At 45.3% G+C, this 21,273-nt stretch overlaps 2 protein-coding genes and 1 non-coding gene across 3 annotated transcripts in view; 2 read left to right on the top strand and 1 right to left on the bottom strand.

Moving 5' to 3' along the window:
* Positions 1-13,574: 13,574 nt before the first annotated feature.
* GLRX5 (glutaredoxin 5) lies at positions 13,575-19,104 on the bottom strand. The gene is made up of 2 exons (XM_069951303.1): positions 18,752-19,104; positions 13,575-14,474 (listed from the first exon to the last, which is right to left on the bottom strand). The coding sequence occupies exons 1-2, from the start codon at positions 19,005-19,007 to the stop codon at positions 14,296-14,298; spliced, it is 435 nt and encodes a 144-aa protein (XP_069807404.1). The 5' UTR covers positions 19,008-19,104; the 3' UTR covers positions 13,575-14,295.
* A 283-nt stretch (positions 19,105-19,387) lies between these two features.
* On the top strand, positions 19,388-19,647 carry LOC138771607 (small Cajal body-specific RNA 13). Its single transcript, XR_011359655.1, has one exon. It is a non-coding gene; the product is annotated as a small Cajal body-specific RNA 13 (non-coding RNA).
* Positions 19,405-21,273, top strand: part of SYNE3 (spectrin repeat containing nuclear envelope family member 3) — a 50,725-nt gene continuing 48,856 nt past the window's right edge. Inside the window, exon 1 of the mRNA XM_069951304.1 lies at positions 19,405-19,813. The gene's annotated coding sequence lies outside the window, so the exon portion shown is untranslated. The remainder of the gene's footprint in view (positions 19,814-21,273) is intronic.

Here is a 21,273-nt window from a genome sequence, read left to right as displayed (position 1 = left end):
ATCGTGGTGTGAATCCTTCTTGACTTTTCTATGAATTGCTTGAGACAGACAATAATAACAAATAAAGGCAAGGCTTGTAATCCTGCCTGAAAAGCAGTCCGGGCCTATAAGGGGCATCCGGGAGACATAGTGATTCAAAGAGATGGTACTACAACCAGTGAGAGCAACACATACATGCAAGCTGCCGAGTATTACAAATCATGTTACCTAAAAAAACGCACAGATGTAGCAGAGCCGTGTAAGCGATTTACCACAACTCATCCATCACCCTCTTTATCAGTGGGTTCTCCATAGGACTGCAGCTAAACCTAGTTCATAGATTTATTATGGGGCACTAAAGCATGTATATGTCCATACCAGTGATCTAATGTGGTTGGGGTCTTCCCAACTGTCCATAGACATGATGTTGGGGGTGAAGAGCAATAGAGCATGATGTGTTTTGACCCTTTTGTTCTTGAAGGGATAAGCTGCCACCAGAGAGCAGTTGTTTTCATCCCTCATTGAGAACACATGCATGCTCAGCTTAACTAAGTATATGTATACAGTGGTACCTTGGTTTAAGAGTAACTTGGTTTAAGAGCGTGCAAGAAGAGCTCACAGTTTTTCAAAATTGTGACTTGGTGTAAGAGCATTGCTTTGGTGTAAGATCTCTCTGTACTGGGTGGGAGCGCGAGTGGGGGAGGGACACGGTCTGCATAGCGGGGTCTACAGCCCTGTACTCTGACCCAGGAAGTCTCCCTCACCTTCCAAATCATAGCAGATCCACTGCAAGCTGGGGCTTACATCAGGGGACAGGACTGTGGAGGTAATCTCTTCATAGCTGTAACCCCTCTGGCTCAGTTGCCCCTAGTAACCAATCAGATTCCACCTTTCATTTTACAAAGCGTCTGTGAGGAATGAAAGGTGGAATCTGATTGGTTGCTAGGAGCAACTGAGCCAGTTTCACTTTACACCATGTTTGATAAATCTCCCTGTTTTGGACCAATATATATATATAATTGTATTTAAAGTTGTTGTTTTTTTTACTGAACAAGCAACCAACTTTTATTTAAAGGGATTGTACACTTTCTTCCAGAAGCAGCATGACTCCTGTTGGGTGTGGGGTTTTGCAGCTCAGTTCCACTGAAGTGAATGGAACTGAACTGTAATACCACACACAACCTGAGCACAGGGGTGGCGCTGTTTTTGCAAGAAAGTAGATGTGATAACTTTTAGGCTATGTTCACACACAGTATTTCTGTCAGTCTTTTTTTTTTTCAATCAAAACCAGGGGCGAGTTAAAAACACAGAAACTGGGCCCATTTTTTCATTATAATTTTGCCCTTTTAGTTCCATCTCTGATTTTGGTTGAAAATACTGACTGTAAAACATATGGTCAGAAATACCATGGACAGTCATCCCTAACCTGTTCAAAACTACAACTCCCAGCAGGCTACCTGGAGAGTCAGCTTAGGAATCCCTGCTCTATGGTGTCAGGTAGGATAGCAGGACACTTAGGGTCAGGGCTCTATCCTACCATGGTCTCCTTATTATAGCCCCAGATCCCTCTGTGTGTTCCTTCCTATTGATTTCATGTGTTTGTCAGCTGGAGCATGCAGGGCTGACATTTAGCGCAGCTGCCGGGCATGCCTTCCGAGGACAAAGGATGAATGCCCTCCTGTGTGCTGTCATATAGAGAAGCTCTGAATCATGTGCACCTTCTCTTAAACACTCAGGTTTTCTTAAAGGGATTAGCCAGCATTTAAAAAATAAATACATAAATAAAATTTAAAAAAAACAGCCCCACCTTTGTCCTCTGGTTGTTTTTGGAATTACAACTCAGCTCCATTCAAGAGGCCAACTACATCATTGCAAGTGCATAAAAATTTGCGCCTTTTTAATTTTTTTTTTTTACACTTGAGGGGTGTGGTTTTATATCAGCTACTTAGTGATTTTTCTGTTTCAGTTAAAGAGACTCTGTACCCATAATCTATCCCCCCCCCAAACCACTTGTACCTTCGGATAGCTGCTTTTAATGCAAGATCTGTCCTGGGGTCCATTCGGCAGGTGATGCACTTATTGTCCTAAAAAACAACTTTTAAACTTGCAGCCCCGTGCCCAATGGGAGTATCTGTGCCCTAACTTTGCACCACCCCTCCGTCCCTCCTCCCCACCCTCTCCATCATTAGGAATGCCTTTGAAACATTTACTCCGGTCTGAACATTCCACAGCTGTCTTAACGATCCAGCCCATGTTCAGTATTCACACAGGTGAGGAATAGGAGACAATCTGCCTGGATCATTCCTAATGATGAGGAGGGTGGGGAGGAGGGACAGAGAGGTTGTGCCAGCCTAATGCATACACAATCGAAGCCACAGCCGTTGGGCACGGTGCTGCAAGTTTAAAAGTTGTTTTTTAGGACAATAACTGCATCACCTGCCGAACGGACCCCAGGACAGATCTTGGATTAAAAAAGGTATCCGAAGGTACAAGTGGTTTGGGGGGGGGGGGGGGGGGGGGACAGATTGTGGGTAAAGAGTCGCTTTAAATCTATTTGTATCGGCCACATATCCCCTGCTTACACAGGATCTTGTGTGGCCGTAGGGATAGATTTTAAAGGGGTACTCTTTCAAATCGACTGGTTTCAGAAAGTTATATAGATTTGCCATCTTCTTCTATTTAAAAATCTCAAGTCTTCCAGTACTTATCAGCTGCTGTATGTCCTGCAGGAAGTGGTGTATTCTTTCCAGTCTGACACAGTGCTCTCTGCTGCCACCTCTGTTCATCTCAAGAACTGTCCAGAGCAGTAGCAAATCCCCATAGAAAACCTCTCCTGCTCTGGACAGTTCCTGACATGGACAGAAATGGCAGCAGAGAACACAGTGTCAGACTGGAATGTTTACACCTCTTCCTGCAGGACATACAGCAGCTGATAAGTACTGGAAGACTGGAGATTTTTAAATAGAAGTAAATAACAAATCTATATAACTCTCTGAGACCACTCGATTTGAAAGAATTTTTTTTTCCGCTGGAGTACCCCTTAAAATTCTGAACAAAAGATGTGATCAGCCAAGGATCAGGCCTTTTCCTTGTTTTCTTTTTGCGGGGAGGCCACTGTACCGTAATGTAGCGCGGACATTCAACAGTTTTGGAGATCTTGCATTGTAATGAGTTTTCAGGTCCTATCCGCAGTATACGGTCAGTGAAGGGACTGTATATATGTTTTTGGTGTTTTTGAGACTTTTTCTATTTTCTATTATAGTGTTTTTTTATATTTTGATTTTTTTATAAAAATTTCTTTACGTTTTTACTCCTAGGGGAGACATTTTTAGGTAATCGTTAGATTATATTATACTGATTGCAATGCACTGAATATTGTAATCAATTCCCTTCTAGTACAGCCTGCCTGCGGCAGACAATATGAGAAGATCTGGTAATACATAGGGTGCCGATCAGACCCCCAGCCCTATCCAGACCCAGTCATCCCAGCTACACCCACAAACACCTATTTTGCTATGTGTAAAGGCTCCACCCCTGAGGATCATTTTGGAACTAGGGGTGGAGCTTGTCTAAAGAGGCGGGGCTAAGCTTGCTTTTATAATAGGGAGATGTTATTGCTGCAGCATGCTGCCTCCCTCCCATTACATCAGTGATCTATAGCACACACAGAACATAGATATTATACAGAAATAAGCCTGCCCAGATAGAACAATATCCATACAATGTCCACAGGCCACAAACATGACAATTGACTCAATTGATGTTGAATGATAAAAGCAAAGCTTCAATAACCTCTTTCTGGGTCCCTGCCCCCCATGCTATGAGCCCTGTATCTCCATTCTATGCACAGTGACACACAATACCTCTCCAATACATGTCACTGTCTCTGGCTGAGACCCCCGGTCACCCCTCAGGCGTCTCCCTTTGCCTCAGAGGAATGAGAGCTGAAATAGAACATTGTTGCTGCAGGTAAGAACTATTTTGGTTGCGTCTGCAGGATGGAGCTGGCAGCCGCTCACTCCCAGTGCAGGATGGAGCTGGCAGCCGCTCACTCCCAGCTTCATTTGGATCTCAACCCTAAATGCTAAATTCTGTCAAAGCCAAACGCGGAGCATTCATCTGCCTGATAATGACAAAAGCCATGGCTGAACGTGCCCTCGAATGATTCTGATAGCTGATTCACTGACAGCAGGAGATGGCGGAGGAGGGGAGGGTGTGTGTGTGTATATATATATATATATATATATATATATATATATGTATATATATATACTTCTGGCGTGGGAGCCCATCATCTCAGGGAAAACAGCAGAATTATAAATGTAGGAATCCATCAGACCCCATAGATGTGAGTTCTCTCTGAGATTCTTCCTAATCCAGACTGTCAGACACTTGTCTCCAGACTCCTCTATCCCCTCCAGACCCCTTGTCTCCTCCAGATTCTCCTATCTACCCCTACCCCAGACCCTTCTGTCTTCTCCAAACTCCTTTATCCCATTCAGACTACTCTGTCCCCCCCAGTGCTGTCTCTTTATCCTCTCCCTACTCCTCTGTCCTCCTATAGACTCCTTCATCTCCTCCTGACCCCTCTATCCTCGTCAGACTCCTCTAGACTCCTTCATCTCTTTTTGATTCGTCTATCCTCTCTAGACTTCTCTGTCCTCCTTTAGACTCCTTCATCCCCTCCTGAACCATCCTAAGTACTCCTTTCTCCAGACTTCTATGTCTCCCCTGTGGACTGCTTTGTCTCCTCCAGACCCCCAGTTCCCCTCTGGACTGCTTTGTCTCCTCCAGACCCCCCAGTTCCCCTCTGGACTGCTTTGTCTCCTCCAGACCCCCCAGTTCCCCTCTGGACTGCTTTGTCTTCTCCAGACTTATCAGTTTCCCTCCAGACTCCCTCTGCTGACTCTTCTGCCCTCCTTCAGATTCCTGTGTCTCCTCAGTACCCCTCATGATTATTCAGTTCTCTCCAGGTCCACTTCAGCTTTCTCTGTCCTCCTCTTGACTTCTCAATTACCTCTGCCCCCATTACATTTCTCTTTCCTCCTCTAGAACTCTTGTTCCCCTTGGTAGCAGAAGATTGCAGAAAACCACTTTAAATGGATACTCCAGTTTGTTTGTTTTTTTGTTCTTTCAAATCAACTGGTGTCAGAAAGTTATACAGATTTGTACCTTACTTCTATTCAAAAATCTCCAGTCTTCCAGTATTTATCAGCTTCTGTATGTCCTGCAGTAAGTGGTGTATTGTTTCCAGTCTGACACAGTGCTCTCTGCTGCCACCTTTGTCCATGTCAGGAACTGTCCAAAGCAGGAGAGGTTTTCTATGGGGATTTGCTGCTGCTCTGGACAGTTCCTGACATGGACAGAGGTGGCAGCAGAGAGCACTGTGTCAGACTGGAAAGAATACACCACTTTTTGCCGGACATACAGCAGCTGATAAGTAGTGGAAGACTGCAGATTCTTTAAAATAGAAATAAATTACAAATTTGTATAACTTTCCGACACCAGTCGATTTGAAAGATAAAGTACCCCTTTAAGGATCATGCCATTCCTTTATTTTACGGGGGGCCTAGACTGAGATAGATGATGTTATGAACCAACACAAGCAGGGGAGAACACCTTGAGCCTCCCTCCTTTGTATGTACCAGATCCAAATATTTTCTACCCAAACTTTCCTCCAACTGAGAACAACACATTGTTTGCTCCTTTAAACTTTGCTGTATCGATACCATGTAAGCGCCTTAAGCCCATAGGGACTGCTGCACGCTTCCTGTAGCCCGGATCAATGGTATTATTTGTTCTTGTAGCTTGAAGCACACCAGGATTTTCTTTTCCGAGACTGGCACTTCTCATCCCGCTCCCTATTATCGAGCTGATGCGGTTTCACTTCTGGCCGTACTTAAAGCCGCCTTCTTTTCTCTCTCTGTTCTACAGGTCTCAAGGAGCGACCCCTGTAGTAATAAGATGTGAGCGACTGAACGCAGCCTCGAAATCCTTCCCGGCTCTTCCTTCCAAGACGGATTTCTTCTAATGAGAAAGGAGCTGTGTGCAGATGTAGCGGCACTTATAGGAGTCAGGTGGCTTTAAAGTTTTTAGCCTATAGGAACCTATTGCAGTAACAATCTGAACCCTTAAAGTGCGTCATGGCCTCCATCCCCTATAGTCTTCTCCCTGCTGACTTCACCAATGGGACGATCCAGCTATCCGCTAATCACTCCCAATAAATTGCTGTAATGAACATGAATGCTCCGTGGTCAGCCCCAGGAGGGGTGTTCTGGGGTCAGTCCTGACAAAATAAGTTGCAGACCTCCAGGGGGGAATCGTCATCATTTATTCATCTTCCGGGGGATTTGTTGAGCCGTTCACGGAGGGGTTGTCTGAAGAGATCTGTCAGCTCTGGGAAATACACAAGTCCGTCAATCAGCGGATGCAAAATGAAGGTCCATGCTCCAAGTGTATGGTGCCTGCCTGTATACTGCCACCTAGAGGATGTCCAGGAGGACCTGGTGCATGTCATGAGACTGCAAGCTGGGCCACCATTAGAGATGACTGAGCCCCATCTTAGGACATTTTCAGGGCCCTACAGGCTCTTCGGTGAGCTACAGTAAAGCTGAACACCCTCGTACCCCATAAGATGGTAACAGTGTTATACATGGTTGGAGGGTAGTGTTGAGCGGAGAGGCAGAACTGTTCGGGATATGCAACGTTCTTCAAGATCAAACGTGGCAGCTAAAGTTGGATGCCGCACCAAAACATGGATACAGCTTGAGGCCTAGCGCAAGAGCCACCATGATCCTTCCTGTATGTGCTTAGAGACAAGGTACCAGTCTAGTATTGTATTGATCAGAGATCCCAGCATGCATTGCATGTTTGTAACAGACTCTGTAATAACCAAGGGGTGGCGGCTGGTATTATGTTAGCTGGCAGGGTGACACTTAGGTAGATATATAACTGGATTGCTATGAGTTAGGAATCTACTTAAAGGGAACTCAGTCTAGTTAGATGAGACTCTGCTTATGAGGAGGCTGACTGTGGCTAAGAAAAGACATTGGTACTCACATAAGTCATGTGAAACCTTGAGGGATGTATGCAGGACATGGAAGCCCATCAACACCAATTTCAGACGGAGGCATTCTAAGAGAACAGTGAATGCCATTGGGTCCTTGAACGGATTCTCCATCCCTGGACTAGAAGAAGAAGGTTTTAGATCATATCCTCAAAGTGTGGACTGGAGAATTGACTTGCTTGTAGAAGGTTCGAGGCCTAATTCTCTTAACGCGGAGGAAAAATCTCCTTTGGCTTAACATTTGTAGGTGATCAGGCTGAGCTCAGGGACAATATCAGCTATATATAGCAGACATGACCAAAGGCTACGCTCAGACCGGCTTTCCAGATTAAAAGAGGCTTCACTTATTGCTTGAGGTATTTATGTGACCAAAGCATCTTACTTCCATACATGTGACACAGCAGTAATGTTAAACCTTGCGCCGATGATAGCAATACATACAAAGTATACACAATAACCAAAGTATTCCTCAGCAACATGACAACCTAGGTAAAGTAGCAGGGATACAGGTCACTGGAGCTTTACAGGCCCATTGTATGTATTTAGCTCTATCTATGTAGTACCATCATATACTGTTATATAGATGTGTGTAAACTATCCACAGTGGATCCTGGACTCAGGGGGTCTATACATTATCCATACTATAACCCTCAAAGCCGGGGTTTGTGAAGCGTGTGCACCTGTTATTACAATGAATTGGACATATTGATATGCAGCTAATAATAGACAGGCAAATGCATGGAGGAGGGGGGGGCTTAAGACCCCTTAGGTTAACACTTTATTGGCCTCAGGTTTGTGGAGGATTAAGCAAGATATGTTATTCTATCTGAATACTGGCACCATCACAGAGCTAAATACAACTGCCTTATTAATGAATACTGCCACATAGCGCGTGAGAAGTATATTACACTGCTGTGTCAAATAGGACTACCAATAGCAAATAATACCGCCACATAGAACCACAATAATACAGTATCACCCTGTGTCATATAAGACTACCAATACCAATACTGAATAATACTGCCACAGAGTGCCCGAGCAATACAGTATCATCCTGCAGTGACAAATAAGACTACTGATACTGAATAATACTGCCACATAGTGCCTGAGCAATACAATATCACCCTATAGTGTCAAAAAAAGACTACTGATACGGAATAATACTGCCACATAATGCCTGAACAATATAAGATCACCCTATAGTGTTAAAAAAGACTACTAATACGGAATAATACTGCCACATAATGCCTGAACAATATAAGATCACCCTGCTGTGTCAAGTAAGGCTACCAGTGCTGAATAATACCACCACATACTGCTTGAGTAATATAATATCACAATACAGTGTCAAATTAGACAACCATAATCAGTACCGAATATTACCGCCACACAGTGCCTGAATGATATAGTACCACTATACAGTGCTCACATAGTGCTACCATATAGTGCTATAATAGAGGTAAAACAAGTAATAACACATATGGCAGTATGAAGAATATGTGATAAGTATAAGGTTTCTGATAGATTTGGGGTCTACACTGAGGAGGGATGTGAATGACGGTGATGCAGGTGCAAGGTGTATGGGGCTGATGGAGATAGCATAGACCAGAGGCGATATAAATAAAGGCAGGTGATGGCGCCATTTTCAGCTGTATACCTTCTCCATATACAGGGATGGTTATATATATATATATATGTGTGTCTCTCATTCTGATCCCGTGTCTCACCCGGTGACTGATCTCTGTACGTGCGCTGCTGCGGGGCGAGCTACTTAGAGTGAGCACTGTGCACAATCCATAATCAGACTAATAAAGTTATACGGCCCCCGATAAAAACCCTTCAATACTGGAGCCAATAACGGAGGCTTAACCAGTCATTTACTCCCGGATATTGTCCAGGGAGCGATCAGAGCGCTGAGACAGCACATCTGTCACCTGCGCCATTCTGGAGACCGCGCTGTATCCAGCGGAGAACAGAGAAATATCCGCTAAACACTAGTCACCCTGATATAGAAGGGGCTACAGCAGGGCTTCAGCTCCATCCAGAGCTGCACTCAGAATTCTGCTGAGTTCCTGAGTATTGAAAGCCTTGATAAATTCCCTCCCATAGTGTTTACAGCAGACAGTGTACAATAGCCCAGGGCACTATTACATATGTAGCACTATATGGCGCTGTTATATGGGGCAAGGTATACGGAGGTAATTGTGTATAGCAGCATTCCCAAACCGGGGGCTCATGGGCTGTTACAAAACTACAACTCCCAAGAAAACTGGGAGTTGTAGTTTTTAACATTTTGGGGGAGATTTATCAAACATGGTATAAAGTAGAGATGGCCCAGTTGCCCCTAGCAACCAATCAGATTCCATTTTTTCTTTCCTCACACTGTCTTTAGAAAATGAAAGGTGGAATCTGATTGGTTGCTAGGGGCAACTGAGCCAATTCTACTTAACACCAGTTTGATAAATCTCCCTATTTCTCTGTTAGTTGGGCAAACTTTGGCTGTTAGGGCATGCTGGGAGTTGTAGTTTTGCAAACTTTACAAACCAGTAGGTCTGAAAATATTAGGGGAGATTTATCAAACATGGTGTATTATAAAGAGAAGTGTGTGGTCATACAGTTACAGCGGCACAGTCCTCTCTATCCCCTCCTTGCACTCATCTTTATGATCATACAGTTACAGTTGCACAGTCCTCTGTATCTCCTCCCTGTACTCATCATCCATATGATCATAGAGAGGGCTGTGTACCATACAGTTATATCTTCACAGTCCTCTCCATCCCATCCCTGCACTCATCTCTATGATCATAGAGAGGACTGCGTGGTTATACAGTTACAACTGTAAACCAATGGAAGAGATTTATCAAACATGGTGTAAAGTGAAACTGGCTCAGTTGCCCCTATCAACCAATCAGATTCCACCTTTCATTTTCCAAAGAGTCTGTAAGGAATGAAAGATGGAATCTGATTGGTTGCTAGGGGCAACTGAGCCAGTTTCACTTTACATGATGTTTGATAAATCTCCCCCAATGTGTTTATACAGGTACAGTTGCACAGTCTTCTCTATCCCCTCCCTGCACTTAACTCTATGATTATAGAACTGTGTGTTTATACAGTTACAACTGCACAGTCCTCTCTATAATCTAAAAGATGAGTGCAGGGAGGGGATAGAGAGGACTGTGCAGCTGTAACTGTGTAACCACACAGTTCTCTCTATAGATGAGTGCAGGGAGGGGATAGGCGAGCAGCCATATTCTCTGGGCTGCACATCTTGGGGGGTAGTGATGATTGGGGGTGGGTGTTCTGGGCATGTGGAATCCCCCCCCTCCTGTATGGGTATTATACCTGTTATAGATTGTACTCACAGTCATATACCGTATACAATGTAACTTAATTGCAGAATACGAACAATAAGAGGACTCATTTCTCGTGGAGTGGCGCAGCGTCTGGTGTGTATATTCTCAGCTTCAGGCAATGTCCTGTCACTTGTCAATCAGCTTAATTCAGCGTATTTGCATCCGTTAAACTGTGTCCCAGAAATCAGCCCTGCCTGGCCCCGACTCGGCCCTCCTAGACATCAGATCTGACGGCTGCTTTTATGTAAATGCCATTAAATCCTTCTACTAGCTTTCTTATAGGACTTAGTTTCACAAATCTCTGCTGTAAATTGATGAAATTCTTATCCTGACCCTATGATTTAGGTGGGGGGTTCGCTACAATGTGTCAGTGCAGGTAAAATGTATCCATCTGGAGTCACAGACGATTGTGTAGACTTGATACAATAATCTGGGAGAAGTATTAGATACGCGCTGTCACTTTAAATATTTAAGCCTCTGTCAGATTTTTCCAGTCGTTTCCATTGATTCGGCCGCACCCCCGAGACACCGGATCAATTCTCCAATTCATCATAGAGACCAGAGATTTAGTGAGTAAATCCCTGCCGGAGGCACGCAGGCGGCCAGTGTTACCCTACCAGACGGGTCACAGCTTTTCCAGACTCCTGAACAGCAAACAAGCTTCTTAAAGGGGAAGTATCAACTATTTTCATCTATCAGTTCTGTGAGTCTATACAATATATGTGGCGTTTCTGACATTCAATTTTAATCCAGCTAGCGTAAAAATTACTACTTTAACAGTATTCCTACAGAGAGCATGCTGGGAGTTGTAATTTATTTTAACTATTAGAGAAGCAAAGGTTGATGATCAATGATTTGACGCCAATTTTATTCAGTCCTATACTGCTTTTCTCCAGAGCTGGCAGCAAATCTCTTCCATAGACTAATGCAACAACAGCGCCACCTGCAGGAAGGTCTGTGCAGAACACCCAATGGCAGCACAAAATAATGCAAAAATATTTCATAAAGAAAGGTTTATATCATTTTAAAGTGTTTTTTTTTTTTTTAGAGTACAAATAGGGATGGTGTATGGCTATGCCTATGTGACATGATCCCTGAGAGTCACTAGAGCGCACTCGGCCCCATGGATGACCCACTAGAACGTGTTAAACTCACAGCACTACAGGCATGATGGGAATTGTAGTTTTGCAGCGGCTGGAGTACCGTGAGTTTGATACCCGTGCTGTAGAGTCATTGATTAAGGACAGTTCTACTCCTCAGAAACTTCTCCACAATCCGTCCTTGTCACTCCTGCTGTATATTTGTCCTACTTAGTGTAATTTGTCACTAATAATTTTCTCTTCTACAAACCTTCCTCTCTCCAGTCCATTCTGAATGCAGCAACAACTCATCTCTCTGTCCATCTACTACACCAATGCCTCCCCCTGTGCCAGTCACTACACCTATACCGCCCCCTGTACCAGTCACTACACCTATACCACCCCCTGTACCAGTCACTATACATTATACCTCCCCCTGTGCCAGTCACTACACCTATACCTCCCTCTGTGCCAGTCACTACACCAATGCCTCCCCCTGTGTCAGTCACTACACCTATACCTCCTCCTGTGCCAGTCACTATACATATACCTCCCCCTGTGCCAGTCACTACACCTATACCGCCCCCTGTGCCAGTCACTACACCTATACCACCCCCTGTGCCAGTCACTACACCTATACCTCCCCCTGTGCCAGTCACTACACCTATACCTCCCCCTGTGCCAGTCACTACACAGATGCCTCCCCCTGTGCCAGTCACTACACCGATGCCTTCCCCTGTGCCAGTCCCTACACATATACCTCCACTCTGTGCCAGTCAATACACTGATGCCTACCCCTGTGCCAGTCACTGCACATATGCCTACCCCTGTGCCAGTCACTGCACATATACCTCCACTCTGTGCTAGTCACTACACATATACCTCCACTCTGTGCCAGTCACTACACATATACCTCTACCTGTACAGTCACTGATTACCCCCACATGTACACTAAAGAACACAATTCACATTTATTTACCCCCATTCTGCCAGTGATCTTACATCCTCCAGTATCCGCACCTCTCACTCCTGCCCACACCAGCTCTCAGGACTGTGATACCTCAGACTATTACACCCAAAACACATCTTTTAGGTACATTTCCTTATTGATTACTGTATACAACTACAGTAGAGATGGATCCATCTATCCAGGAGTCCATAGATCATCACTGCTCCCACCCGCTATACTCCCTAACAAATCCACTAGTAGTTTTAGGTGTAATTCCCCTTTAAGGCCAGTCCTGGACACTGCAGTCACCTCTCCAAGCTCCATAACTGACACGTGGTACCTTCTTCCCCGCAGTGGTAATTATCTTGATGGAGCGTCGCTATCTCCCATGAGCAGTCAGGGTGTGTAGGACGAGAGCCAAGGGTGCAGGACTCAGGAGAGGACAAGATAAAGTATTTCCGGGGGAGGGGAAACGGAATTCAAGATTCTTGGTTGTCATTAAATTTACTTGCAGGATGGGTGGCAATCAGATTTCTATGACACAGATCCTTACCCAACTTTCCCAGACATCTGAATGGCAGATATAGTATTACACACTTCTCATAGGTCTGTATTACACAAAACTCCTTGCCCCCTCCAAAATCCTTTGTCCCTGTACACCTAGACTTCACTATCCCCTCCAAAGCCCTCAATCCTCCTCTCAAATATCCCTTCCACCTATTGGAGCAGCAGCGAGTCGGCCATCTTCAAATCAACTAGTTATAGAAAGTTTTACCAATTTGTAATTTGCTTCTACTTAAAAATCTTAGTTTTCCAGTACTTATCAGCTACTGTATGTACTGCAGGAAGTGGTGTATTCTTTCCAGTTTGACACAATGCTCTCTGCTGCCACCTCTGTTCATGTCAGGAACTGTCCAGAGCAGGAAAGGTTTTCTATGGGGATTTGCTACTGCTCTGGACAGTTCCTGACATGGACAGAGGTGGCAGCAGAGAGCATTGTGTCAAACTGGAAAGAATACACCACTTCCTGCAGTACATACAGTAGCTGATAAGTACTGGAAAACTGAAGATTTTTAAGTAGAAGCAAATTACAAATTGGTATAACTTTCAGGGAACAAGAAAAAAAAAATGCAGCCACAACATCCACACAATCTGCATCTGATTGAGAGGGATCTGGGAATAGCTGTGAGGAGCGAGAGGAAACTTAAAGAGGAAGTCACCCCCATAGTGAACCAGAACTTTTAAATTTCTGGGTTAATTTTTTTTTTTATTTTCTTCTAGAACCGGCAGAGCCACACTCCCATCTGACCACCTAGATGCCACTAAGGACTAAATATAATGGGTTAAAGGGGTATTCCCATCTCCTGGGTCACATGTGCACACCATCACTCTCTATGGGAGCCTTAGAAGCTGCTTTGTATGGTGTTTAGTCATTTCCAGCAGCTCCTACATAAAATGAACATGTGACTCACCAGGGGGTGGGGGTCAGCTAGTTGTCTACTGTAGATAGACCCCTTTAAATGGCTGGATTGATTTGCAAAGTTAAATCTGTATGGGAGGAAGTAGCCAACTTCTCCTCCTTCCATAGAAAGTTATAGTGATAGACGGGCGGCCATTCTCTACACAATTAATTTTATTTCCACTCTATCATTATATTCCTCTTTGAATCAGTGGTCATTGTCTAACATTCATACAATCCTCCGCTACAGGTTCAGGGGGAGAAGGGACCAGCCAGATTGGCTCCCTGCTGGGCGGAGGATCGGCAGAACAGTTTGTTGCGGTAGCATAAGGCTTCTCCGGTGCGGACGGGACGTGGCCGCCTCAGGGGGTCGGTATAAAGAGTTCACAGCACAGACGGAGCCCCCCCAGTTACTTCTTCTCTTGGCTTGGTTCTACGTCCAGCAGTGCGGAGCGGATCCCCAGCTTCTTCAGCTCCTCCACCAGGTCTCCGTTCTGATGCATCTGGAGGAGGATGTCGCAGCCCCCCACAAAGTCTCCGTTCAGGTACACCTGAGGGATTGTCGGCCAGTTGGAGTAATTCTTCACCCCTAAGAGATAAGGAGAAGGAGTCAGCTTAAAGATATCATGTTATAAGTACACCATACACATCTATTACTCCCTGGTATCAGCCATAGAGAGGAGACGAAGGCAAAATTAATGACAGCAACCCCCAAATGATAGAAGGATCAGACATGCTGGATTGCAACATGTCTGATCCTTCTATTTTCAGGGGGATATGCTATTGCCACAGGGGTCTCCCAATCCCTGTACAGCAGCTGTTGCAAAATGTCAACTTCCAGCATGCAGTTTTGCAACAAATACAGGTTAAGGAACTTTGACAACTTCCTGCTTGTTTTGGATGTACATCTTGACAGCTCACCAGTTTCCTGCTTCAGTCGTATGTCATGTGACCTGTGAAGGGATGGGGCAGGGGACTGAGGGTGGGTGCTGGTTAAGGGCCAGGGGGACGGGGGGTGTATGCTGGTGAAGACATCAGGGGCCAGGGGGACTAAGTGTATGCTGGTGAAAAGATGGGGACTGGGGGTGTATGCTGGTGAAGAGATGGGGAGGCAGGGGGGACTAGGGGTGTATATTGTTATTTAAATTATAAAAATCATGAAATTATGTTTGTTTTTTAAAGTGACACCACCCGAGTTCTGCTAGTTTTTTGCTAATTTCTGACACATCAAGCTGAAAAGGTTGCCCATCACTGTACTATACTAAGGAATCTTATCCTCTTTGCATACAGGATGTCATTGGAGCAGGGAGGGTTGATGACATCATAAATCACATGACACATAGTTAAAGAGGCACAATTTAAAGGGGTAGTGCGGCGCTAAACAATTCACAAAATAACACATTACAAAGTCATACAACTCCCTTCCCAGTATTTCCCCCCACCCAAGCTAGGGGTGCATTATATTTACCGCATCTCGTGTCGACCCCCGTCCGCCAAGGGCAGCAACATATTAAGAGTTTACTGTAAGCAGAATACCCCTTTAACTGCCCCCACAGAGCCTTGTTTTCCATACAGAGGATACATGCCCTTGTGTTACATTGTAACATGATCTGGACCATAACAAATAGGAATACATCAAGGGCAAGAACCGGCCTTCAACTACAAGGTGACAGCTCTAGCATCAGCTGTCCAAGCATGATGGGGATCGTAGTTGTGCAAAAGCAAAGTTTGCTAACGTAGTTATGCAAACTATTGTTGAACTGCAACTCCCAGCATGCCCCAACTGCTAAACATTGCAAAAACCACAACACGCAACCTTATTCTCCTATCTTTGTAAACTCTACCTGTCTGGGCACACTGGGAGTTGTAGTTTTGTACATGGTCAGTGTCTGGGCATGCTGGGAGTCATAGTTCTTTACGCGTTGCTTGTCTGGGAATATTGGGAATCATAGTTTTGCACACGCTGGCTGTCTGGACATGCTGGGAGTTGTAGTTTTGCACACACTGGCTGTCTGGGTAGTACTTCCTATACATAATCCGCATTACAGGAGCAGAACAATTCCATAGTGTGTGCAGATTTGTAAAAGCTGATGCACATGGCTGGTGCAGTAATCTTCATGTGAATTCCCTCTAATTGTATAGAAGTTTCCCCCCCATAGACACCTCCTCAGCAGTTATAACTATTAGGCGCTCCCCATCAACTTTTGACTTACTTCTTGCAGTAGATTTAAAGGGACAACACAGGGACGCAACTTCAGCTGTGTCAGTAATAAAACTGCTCCGTCACCATGAGCTGCTACAGGCAGATCTGGAGAGATAGGAGACTGGGCCCACTGTCCTACACACACACAGCTCTGCTACATCACCACACACACACACACACACACACACACACACAGCTCTGTTACATCACCAAACACACACACACACACACACACACACACACACACACACACACACACACACACACACACACACACACACACACACAGCTCTGCTACATCACCACACACACAGCTCTGCTACATCACCACACACACAGCTCTGCTACAACATTATACACAAAGATCTGCTACATCACTACACACACTGGAGGAGTCCTGGGCATCAGACTAAGTGTTATACAAAGCCTATGGATCCTATAGGGCATGGGTCTCCAAACTGCGGCCTGGACAACTAAAGCTTTGTATTTGGCTGTCTGGGCATGATGGGAAATGTAGTTTTGCAACAGCTGGAGGGCCGCAGTTTAGAGACCCATGCTATAGGGCGACGTGTACAGAGCCTTAAAAAGGGGCAAAAAATAAGAGGTGTTCAATCTCATTCATGCTATTATTTATCAAAGCTGAACTAAAACTCCCAGCATGCCCTGATAGCTGAAACCTGACAGTGCATACTGGGAGTTGTAGTTGTGTTCACATTGGGAGTCAGGGCATGCTGAGAAGCATAGTTCTGCAGGACATAGTTGTGCATGCTGGGAGTTCTAGTGTATATGCTCTGTAGGTGCATGCTGGGAGTTGTAGTGTATATGCTCTGTAGGTGCATGCTGGGAGTTGTAGTGTATATGCTCTGTAGGTGCATGCTGGGAGTTGTAGTGTATATGCTCTGTAGGTGCATGCTGGGAGTTGTAGTGTATATGCTCTGTAGGTGCATGCTGGGAGTTGTAGTGTATATGCTCTGTAGGTGCATGCTGGGAGTTGTAGTGTATATGCTCTGTAGGTGCATGCTGGGAGTTGTAGTGTATATGCTCTGTAGGTGCATGCTGGGAGTTGTAGTGTATATGCTCTGTAGGTGCATGCTGGGAGTTGTAGTGTATATGCTCTGTAGGTGCATGCTGGGAGTTGTAGTGTATATGCTCTGTAGGTGCATGCTGGGAGTTGTAGTGTATATGCTCTGTAGGTGCATGCTGGGAGTTGTAGTGTATATGCTCTGTAGGTGCATGCTGGGAGTTGTAGTGTATATGCTCTGTAGGTGCATGCTGGGAGTTGTAGTGTATATGCTCTGTAGGTGCATGCTGGGAGTTGTAGTGTATATGCTCTGTAGGTGCATGCTGGGAGTTGTAGTGTATATGCTCTGTAGGTGCATGCTGGGAGTTGTAGTGTATATGCTCTGTAGGTGCATGCTGGGAGTTGTAGTGTATATGCTCTGTAGGTGCATGCTGGGAGTTGTAGTGTATATGCTCTGTAGGTGCATGCTGGGAGTTGTAGTGTATATGCTCTGTAGGTGCATGCTGGGAGTTGTAGTGTATATGCTCTGTAGGTGCATGCTGGGAGTTGTAGTGTATATGCTCTGTAGGTGCATGCTGGGAGTTGTAGTGTATATGCTCTGTAGGTGCATGCTGGGAGTTGTAGTGTATATGCTCTGTAGGTGCATGCTGGGAGTTGTAGTGTATATGCTCTGTAGGTGCATGCTGGGAGTTGTAGTGTATATGCTCTGTAGGTGCATGCTGGGAGTTGTAGTGTATATGCTCTGTAGGTGCATGCTGGGAGTTGTAGTGTATATGCTCTGTAGGTGCATGCTGGGAGTTGTAGTGTATATGCTCTGTAGGTGCATGCTGGGAGTTGTAGTGTATATGCTCTGTAGGTGCATGCTGGGAGTTGTAGTGTATATGCTCTGTAGGTGCATGCTGGGAGTTGTAGTGTATATGCTCTGTAGGTGCATGCTGGGAGTTGTAGTGTATATGCTCTGTAGGTGCATGCTGGGAGTTGTAGTGTATATGCTCTGTAGGTGCATGCTGGGAGTTGTAGTGTATATGCTCTGTAGGTGCATGCTGGGAGTTGTAGTGTATATGCTCTGTAGGTGCATGCTGGGAGTTGTAGTGTATATGCTCTGTAGGTGCATGCTGGGAGTTGTAGTGTATATGCTCTGTAGGTGCATGCTGGGAGTTGTAGTGTATATGCTCTGTAGGTGGCAGTGCATGCTGGGAGTTGTAGTGTATATGCTCTGTAGGTGGTAGTGCATGCTGGGAGTTGTAGTGTATATGCTCTGTAGGTGGTAGTGCATGCTGGGAGTTGTAGTGTATATGCTCTGTAGGTGGTAGTGCATGCTGGGAGTTGTAGTGTATATGCTCTGTAGGTGGCAGTGCATGCTGGGAGTTGTAGTGTATATGCTCTGGAGGTGGCAGTGCATGCTGGGAGTTGTAGTGTATATGCTCTGGAGGTGGCAGTGCATGCTGGGAGCTGTAGTGTAGACACTCTGTAGGTGCCAGTGCATGCTGGGAGTTGTAGTGTATATGCTCTGTAGGTGGCAGTGCATGCTGGGAGTTGTAGTGTAGACACTCTGTAGGTGCCGGTGCATGCTGGGAGTTGTAGTGTAAACCCTCTATAACTCCCAGCATACTCCTCCCCCACAGTCCCCGCTGGTACTGACCCTGTCTGAGGTCCTGGTCCTCCAGCACGTTATAAGCCGCGTACTCGTCCACCCCGTGCATCCGCAGAATCTGCACTACGGCGTTACTGAAGCCGCACAGAGGCTGCGCCGGCGTCCCCTTCATGAACACCACCACCTTGTCCTTCTTCACCAGCCCGCCCACATACTCCGGGGAGCTGCTGCTGCTCTGGCTAAGCAGACGGCGGATAACGGGGCTCCGGAGAGCGGCGGACACTCGGGACACACACCAGCTCATGGTTGACAGTCGCTGCCGTCACACAAACGCGACGACCTTTCTCACAACCTTTTTGGCACGGCGCGGCATCCGTTACCAAGCTAACCCCGCCCACTGCCCGACTCTGGTTGGCTAAAACCCTAAAGAGGCGGGGTGGAAATATTGTACGTCTATTGGTTAGATGTTCAGCAACCCTCCAATGAGTGAGCAAAACGTCATGTAAAGGGCGGGGTTAACTTCTGCTTATGTCCTGTAACGGTTGGCAAGCGTGTATTTGCTGTGGTAGCCATGTTGAAGACGGATAGAGATGGGCCTGAATGAGGTCCATGCCGCCATGTTGGTAGAGGTAATGTATAGCATTATACATTGTCGCTGTGCTATGTGCTGATGATGCTTCATACTCTGCAGTCTCCTCTCAGGCCTCGTGTTGTTTGTACTTGGGGCTTCTGGAGCTGCACACACTATAGCTGTAAGGAAGCCGAGACATCGCTGCCCGAGCACCGGCAGGAGGATGTGCTATGTTCCTTGCATATTCCGCTTCTGTTGCCACGGAGATGATGACGTCACCGTGTTATTATCTATCCGCCAACAGATAGAGAAACGCAGCGTGATATTATTTACAGAGTGAAGCTCTCTGCTAAATACTGAACCTGCCACATAGTGAGCCTGCTTAATAATGAACCTGCCACATAGTGAGCCTGCTAAATAATGAACCTGCCACATAGTGATCTACAGGATCTAACTATTCTCTTTTGTTACAGGTGGTAATTGCTGATTCTGGAAAAGATCGAAGAGGAAAATGTAAAAGTATGGAGTATAATAGTAATGTATGTACATAGTGACCCCACCAGCAGAATAGTGAGTGCAGCTCTGGAGTATAATACAGGATGTAACTCAGGATCAGTAATGTATGTACACAGTGACCCCACCAGCAGAATAGTGAGTGCAGCTCTGGAGTATAATACAGGATGTAACTCAGGATCAGTAATGTATGTACACAGTGACCCCACCAGCAGAATAGTGAGTGCAGCTCTGGGGTATAATACAGGATGTAACTCAGGATCAGTACAGGATCAGTAATGTAATGTATGCACACAGTGACCCCACCAGCAGAATAGTGAGTGCAGCTCTGAGGTATAATACAGAATGTAACTCAGGATCAGTACAGGATAAGTAATGTAATGTATGTACACAGTGACCCCACCAGCAGAATAGTGAGTGCAGCTCTGGGGTATAATACAGGATGTAACTCAGGATCAGTAATGTATGTACACAGTGACCCCACCAGCAGAATAGTGAGTGCAGCTCTGGAGTATAATACAGGATGTAACTCAGGATCAGTACAGGATAAGTAATGTAATGTATGTACACAGTGACCCCACCAGCAGAATAGTGAGTGCAGCTCTGGAGTATAATACAGGATGTAACTCAGGATCAGTAATGTATTGTATATACTCAGTGACCCCACCAGCAGAATAGGGAGTGCAGCTCTGGAGTATAATACAGGATGTAACTCAGGATCAGTACAGGATAAGTAATGTATGTACATGGTGATCCCACCAGCAGAATAGTGAGTGCACTTTCTGTAATATGTTTTCTGTTGCTTTCTCTGTGATACTCAGTGCTGTGTTCAATTTCCTATTTACCAAGCCTCCTGGCTATGTTTGAACAGGGGGAGATTTGAAATGAAAGCTGAGCTGTGATTGGTTTCTTTGGGCAGTTTACACCAGTCTGTATTGTACACCCTTTGGTGAATCAGGGCCATAGTGTATGATCAGTGCTACTGTGATGCAAATTCCAGGACAGAATAGCACTAATTGAAAGCCATGTGTGATCACTGGTAACTCTGGATCAGTATTTAAATACAATTGGGGAGATTTATTAAACATGGTGTAAAGTGAGACTGGCCCAGTTGCCCCTAGCAACCAATCAGATTCCACCTTTCATTCATTACAGACTCTTTGGAAAATGAAAGATGGAATCTGATTGGTTGCTAGGGGCAACTGAGCCAGTTTCACTTTACTCCATGTTTGATTAATCTCCCCCAATAGGCAGCACTTGATTGTCTAATTGAGGTAGATGTCTGACACTTGTGGTCAGCCCCATCAGGCTGTCTCCACATGTGATTAGTGCTGCCAGGTGCATCAGATTGTAATAGAGACTGATGCTAAGGCTAGGTTCACACTGCGTTTTCAGCATTTGTTTAACACATCCGTTTTTTGCAAAAAACGCATGAAAAACGGATTGCAAAAAACGGATTTATTTGTGTGCATCCGTTTTTCCATTG

This window comes from Dendropsophus ebraccatus, chromosome 13 (genome assembly GCF_027789765.1).
Source record: "Dendropsophus ebraccatus isolate aDenEbr1 chromosome 13, aDenEbr1.pat, whole genome shotgun sequence".
Classification (NCBI taxonomy): Eukaryota; Metazoa; Chordata; class Amphibia; order Anura; family Hylidae; genus Dendropsophus; species Dendropsophus ebraccatus.
This window is presented reverse-complemented; position numbering and strand designations above follow the sequence as displayed.